Consider the following 6,787-nt stretch of genomic DNA (forward strand, 5'->3'; position numbering starts at 1 on the left):
GCAAAAACGCTGCACGGGCAGCGATTTTAAAAAAATAAAAGAAATTTACCATCAGATGTTGACTAGTTGACAGAAATTTCAAAAAGTAAAATAAAATAAAAGAATATTTCTACAAAAATCGCTGCCTTGCAGCGATTTCTTTTAAAAAAAAACTAGTTCCACTTGGCAGCGATTTCAAAATATATATACATATATATATATATATTTATTTATTTTGTAAAAAAGCTGTCAAATGGCTGAAAATTGCTGCCTTGACAGGTTTTTAATTAATTTTTTTAAAAAAAAAAAAAAATCGTTTCTCTTCAATTTTTATTTTTTTAAAATTGTTTTTCGTTTTGAAAACAAGGCAGTGTTTTTATTAAAAAATAATTTTTTTAACAAAAAAATCTGAAAAGGCAGTCTAATTAAGAAAAGATTTTTGATAAAAAAAAATTTAAGGAAAACGCTGCCAGGGCAGCGATTTTCCAAAAAACAATTTTTACAAAAAGCTGCCAATTTTTTTTTTCTCTATGAAAACGCTGCCATAGCAGCGATATTAGGTGGAGGAAAAAAATTAGAGTTAAAAAATCGCTGTTGTGCCAGCGATTTTAGTGAAAAAAAAAAAAAAAAAAACTAGACAAAAATCGCTGCCCTGGCAGCGATTTTATTTTAACGGAGTACACGGCGTTAATATGTGTCAGAGGAAAATCGCTCCAGCAGGAGCGATTTTACCGTTTTGGTTTTTAAAAAATATAATGTGCCCTTTTGAAATTTTTGGCAATTTTTTTTGCCCTTTTGGCTCCGGACTCAGAAAAACAGTCTCAAGGAAACTGATGGATCGATCAAATAGTGTAAAGGAGAATAGTAGATTTTCGTGAAAAATGTGGTTGGCGTGTGCTTTTTCTTTACACGCTACACAAATATAGAGATAGTCATACTCCACTTTAATTTGAGAATATTATAGTTATGTGAAACAAGGACATCAAGATCAAAGTGAGGAGATTTTTTAAACGTTTCTCAATTGTGATGGAATTGTATTAGGAATCCACTCTTAATTTGTTTTTATTAAGGGGAGGTGTAGCTATGTATGTTATTTAGAAATGACATAATATTAATTAATGAGATATGCATGTGATGAAGTTAACAATAGATTGGTGTTTGGAGGTAGACCGTGGAGTTTAAAGGTTTAGGTTGAACATGAGTAAGATGGAGTATTTAAAATGGAAGTTCAGTGACGTAACTCATGTGACAGGTTTTAGAGTGAGAATAGATTCACAAGTCATCCTAAGAGAGGAAGTTTCAAGAATTTTTTATCAATAATTCAAGAAAATGGTGAGATTGACGATGATGTTATACATCGTAGTAGAGTGGGGTGGATGAGATTGAGACTCACATTCAGTGTATTGTGAGATAAAAATGTGTCATCAAGACTTAAAGGTATGTTTTTATAAAGTAATTGTCAAACCTGTTTTATTAGTCAAAAATTTGCATGCTCAGAAGATGAACCCAATGGGAATAAGAATATTAAGATGGATGTGTGGTCATACTATGAAAGATGATTAGAAACAAAGATTTCAAAACAAGGTGAGAGTGGTTGCCTGATGAATAAGATGAGGGAAGCAAGACTAGGATGATTCTGACATGTGAAAGAAAGATGCACCAAATGTCTTTGTGGAGGTGTGAAAAGTTGATTATGGTGGGTCCGAAGAAAGATAGATGTAGGCCGAAGACATATTGGAGAAAGATAATTATACATGACATAACAAACCAATTATCAAGGACATAATCCAAGATAGGAGTATTACTCTTTTATTATTTTTCTTCGATTTTATTATTACGTGTTGTTTTCTTTACTTCGATTATCATTTTATTTGTTATTGCTATTGTTCCTTTCTCTAATGTATTTTCTTTTCATATCTGATTTGATATACTTTACTTGAGACAGAGGTTTATCGAAAATAATCTATCTACCTTCACAAGACAGAAGCAAGGCTACATAGTACATACATACCACCTTCTTCAAACTCCACTCGTAGAATTACTCCAAGTATGTTATTATTGTAAAATAAAGACGCCCTTTTGGTATTCCTATTTTCATATTCCATTTTAACTCATTAAAACAAAAAGATAAATTAATTTATCTAAAATTTGAAAGTGTTTTCAAATATTTGTTTTATAGAAGTTATCAACATTTAACTTAACACAATATTAATTCAATAAAAAGCGATTTCTTTTTTTTCTTGCTAATAAGACAAAGACATTACGATATAATTCAATTCAATTCCTAATCCACCCTTTTCTGCCCAACTTAAGTAAAAACATTTTAAAATAATACACTTAATTGATACAACGAACTCTTTCTAACCCATTAATTTGTTGTGGACAGAAAATTTACACTAGTCAACATCTAGGATAATATTAAAGTCACATCCATACACGGTTTACGCAACACTTTAGTTCCTTTCAGCAAGCTACTCACCAAAGTATTAAAAGAAAAAGTGAGAGAGAGAAAAATCAAAATAATAATAAATTATTACTAATAATCAATTTGTGGGTCAACTTTAATATCAAATTCTAAAAGCTTATTGGCTGAATAGATTTCCTCATATCCTAAACTTTCCAAGTGGACGTGTGAGAATTGAGAAATCGTATGGTAGCTGGTTAGAATTATTTTTAATCAAGAGGTCTTGAATTTGAGTCTCTTTGGATACAGACTCGCCTTTGTTAGAGAGTACTTTATTCTCTATGTGAAATTTTTTGGTGCAAATACAAATTAGTCAAGCACCAATGTCGATAACATAAATTCTTTTTAAGATAAAAAGAAAATGTCACATAATTGAGATGAAGGAAATAACTGTTATAAATTAAAAATTACAAAGCAAGTAAAATAGAGAAAGTACATCAAGCCACGTATGGAGAGCTTTAGTGTATCATAGCATTTTTTTAATATTATTATTATTATGGTAGTTTAGGTAACTTCTTAATTGTTTATATAATTAATGCCACGTGAAGATGTGGGAAGCAATTATCTCAATTGATGGATGCCAGTTTGACTAATGATTCCACATGGAATAGTCGACAAGATGGCAAATTCTATCAACTCCATTTTTTCCTCAAGTATCATAACATGCCTTTTACTCCCTCAGTTCACTTTACTAGTCACAATTAAAAATGAAAATATATTTTAAGAATAAGTGACAAATAAAAGTGAACGGAAGGAGTAATTTATTCTATTTTATGATATCGGAGATCATCTGACTTGGCTTATGAGTTATGTGTGCGGTGTTGATAGGGAGAGCCTTCCTCGTGAGCGTGATATTGATTTTGCCATTGAGCTAGAGCCGGGCACTTGGTCTATTTCTATTCCGTCCTATCCTACACTGTTTGTAAATGGATAGCACACATCGGACTACGGGAGATCTAGAAGTGTTGCGCCATAAATGGCGTTGTAAAAAGTAGCTGCCCTGCAATTTTTGTTTTTGGTTCCCCATCAGGTGTCCAGTACCCACATTGGAATCTGATTAAATCCGAATTCGCGCTAGAAAGTCCCACATTAGGGGTAAAGCGCTTCCTAACAAAGGTGATTTATGTACCCTAGAGACTCGAACCCAACACCTATTGGTGTTGGTTAAGGATGAATGAATACTTACCACTCCACCACAATCCTTGTTGATTGCCCTGCAAAATTACTTTATATAGTCTGTAACATTCTGTACGAAATAATTGTTTTTTTTGTAAATCTAACCAAAAATATACAAACAGGTCATGGTATGTACTGGAAAAATCTCAAGTATTAACACACATTATCATTTGCGCTGCAGCTTACAAAAAATTTGCCCATTGATGAACCAGTTAACCTAACATATATAGCACTTCATAAATTGGCTGCAAAGAAGATCAATCATTTTATGAATAGCTTCATGGAAGAAACTATACCTCTGTTGCTGAAATCTATGCCTTGCCAACAAACTCCACATCGAACAATAGAACAGAGTCTGGAGGAATAATGCATGTACCTAAACCACCAGTATGTGACAGTTAGGACATTATTTACACCTACCACATATGCAGTTGCACGGTACCACAGACGGGTGTGGCGTGATGATTGGGGTCCCTCTAACCTTAACCAGAAGTCTCGGTTTTGAGCTCTATGAAGGGAAAATCTTTCGCTAGAGAGCGCTTTACCCATCTAGCTGGCCTAGATAATCGGGTCAGTGGACTTTGGGTACTGAATGGTTAAGCAGAAAAATAACATATGCAACTGGCCGACACCACATATTAGTGTGGTAGGATAGTAGGGATCCCTCTCCCCTTAACCAAATGTTTTGGTTTCAAACTCTGAGAATGGAAAATCTTTTCGAAGAGAGCGATTTACCCTTTTACAGGCCTAGAACAAGTCGGGCCTGTGAACTTTGGGTATCGGATGGTTAAACAGAAAAAAAAAAGTATGTAACTGGGAATCGTTCGTTGAATTTGCTTACCTCCTCTGCAGCCAGCTCCTCTTATCCCATATCCAAGTTCTGGAGGAATCTTTAGTTTACGCTTTCCTCCTGAAATTTAAGTGATGAGATAGTAACTTTTTTTAAAAAATTCTACAAGGATGAAGAAATTTGATGTACAAAATTTGCTCCTACCAGTTAGCATTGGAGGAAAACCATCACCTCCTAGAATTCCCTGATCCCAGCCTTTAATAACCTACAACAGGAAATAATAAGCAGAAAGAACGAGTTAACCATCTACCGTTAAACATTGTAAAGTTATATTCATAGGACAATAGTTTGTTTGTTTTTTCTTATGGTTTCAGAAGAAACATAGTATATTATTATTACTTAAGGGATAAAAGTACAAGGAGCATTAGACGATACAGTAACAGGATCAGTAGTACAAATGGGGACAGTGTGACTCAGGGAAGAGTCAATAGTAGACCATTATCTCGGTAATAATGAGCCAAGTTAGAATTTGCGGTAAATCCCCCCGTTAAGTAGTCATGCATTACAATAGGAACGCCCAATTCTCTAGCAAATATAGCCCATAAGGGGCTGTATGAAGGGTGACTTAAAGTGAACGCGTTACAAAGAGGAGGTTTCGGGGAGTTCAGACTAATATTCCTGGTTGCTACTCCATGCTGAAGATGTAAGTTTCCGGTGAGAACAGCTAGCTTAGTTAGTCTTTATATCAAGCTACAAGATTGGAAACTAATTCGGTACTATAGAAGCAACTGAATGTAGATAAACCTCTGGGATCAAGGATCTAGTCAATCAAGACTAGAACCATTCTACAGCCCTGTGAGGAGAGCAATAGATAGTCATAGAGATAACCTAATTTTGTTTAGTCCATTTCTTACTGCTAATCTGCTATAGAATAACAAAATAACTTACCTCGCCAACACCAACGCGAAATGTAAGAGGCTTTCCACGATTGTAGCTGCTATCAAAGACCTTCCCGTTTTCCAGTTTACCTACATAATGTGCCTGAACAACATAATCTCTTAACAATAATGTGATACGACTCAGTATAGAAGAGAAAAAAGGTTAAGGAAGAGCTCAAACATCTAGTCTCACTATACCAAATAGCTTTTTCAGAGTAAGCTTTTCCTCTAATTATAAATCAATTTCTTTTGGAGAAAATTTCTCAAATGGTCACTTAAAGTCACCTTGCTTTGTTTTGTATCAACAACATAACTTAACCATTCCTTTATTTTCCAAAAGGTCACCCATGCCAGAAACATATATAAATCACCAGAAAATACCACTTTATTATGTATTTTTTACATATACTATTGTGGGACAAACTATAGAGTTAGCTACATAAAACACTCATTTTAAAGATTGGGCAAAGGTGTTAAACTAGTTCAACTGTTTTTCCTCAAGATTTGAATTCGGAATATTAAGACTACGTTCTTCATGATTCTTGAAGCATTGATTTTACCTGAAGAATGAGGTTTGACTAGTACTTAGGGAAGTAAAATCATGACTGTTGAAATGAGGGAATTGCTAGTCGCATTTGTTGATTCTGCTGTTTTTTGGACTTCAAAAGATAATAAGTTGTCTTCTTAAGAACTACATAAGCAGAACTACTTCAAGACGAAAACGATCCAGGGAACTTGGGTAATGCAGTATCTCAGGTACTTCTTGAGTATCTCGGTAGGTTCTGTATGAATCTCAACGCGCCTCCCAGGATGTACTAACTTTACGAAATTTCCCTCTTATGTTGATCCCATTTTGCCAGTTTACCTCTGGACTTTTTGAGAAGCTTATGCAAAAATGCAACCACTTTCTTTCTTGGCTACAATGCCAAGAGGCAACAAAAAGAATTATACTTTTACCTAAATTTGTGCATACATGTGTCTTTTGCAGAAATATTTATCACTTGGTTTATTTATGTATCAACGTGTGACTAGTATTCCTCTTTGGCACAGTGTAAGTCATTTTCTGGTCTTTGGTTACCGTATAAATGTACATATAGGGGGAAAATGACTTTCCTTGCAGTCACACATGAACGGAAGTCAAATTCCTTACAATGATTTTGGGTTTTAACTTCATATGACTTGCTCCAACCAACACTTAGACACTAGTATATTTTTTATTTTTTTTATGACAAGGGAAACCCGCAGCCGCTACCCTTTGGGTGCGCACAGGGTAAAACCCCCGCTACTATGCAATAGCTCGCAAACCACATAGGAGAGGTAACCTGCACTAGGCAAGCCCGGTGCGACGAGATCGACCCAGAAGGCAAAACCCCTTGCTTTCGCTGGCAAGGGGTTTCGAACTTGAGACCTCCAACATGGAAGTCCCAAGCTCAAACCATT

At 34.8% G+C, this 6,787-nt stretch overlaps 1 protein-coding gene across 1 annotated transcript in view; it reads right to left on the reverse strand.

The window, feature by feature from the left end:
• Positions 1 to 3,625: 3,625 nt before the first annotated feature.
• LOC102585410 (peptidyl-prolyl cis-trans isomerase FKBP13, chloroplastic) overlaps positions 3,626 to 6,787 on the reverse strand; it is a 4,859-nt gene continuing 1,697 nt past the window's right edge. The window contains exons 2-6 of the mRNA XM_006357002.2: positions 5,358 to 5,450; positions 4,614 to 4,674; positions 4,461 to 4,529; positions 3,916 to 3,995; positions 3,626 to 3,836 (exon numbers count right to left, since the gene is read on the reverse strand). Of these exons, the coding sequence (XP_006357064.1) occupies positions 3,931 to 3,995; positions 4,461 to 4,529; positions 4,614 to 4,674; positions 5,358 to 5,450 (288 nt within the window). The 3' untranslated portion in view covers positions 3,626 to 3,836; positions 3,916 to 3,930. The remainder of the gene's footprint in view (positions 3,837 to 3,915; positions 3,996 to 4,460; positions 4,530 to 4,613; positions 4,675 to 5,357; positions 5,451 to 6,787) is intronic.

This window comes from Solanum tuberosum, unplaced genomic scaffold (genome assembly GCF_000226075.1).
Source record: "Solanum tuberosum cultivar DM 1-3 516 R44 unplaced genomic scaffold, SolTub_3.0 scf00240, whole genome shotgun sequence".
Taxonomy (NCBI): domain Eukaryota; kingdom Viridiplantae; phylum Streptophyta; class Magnoliopsida; order Solanales; family Solanaceae; genus Solanum; species Solanum tuberosum.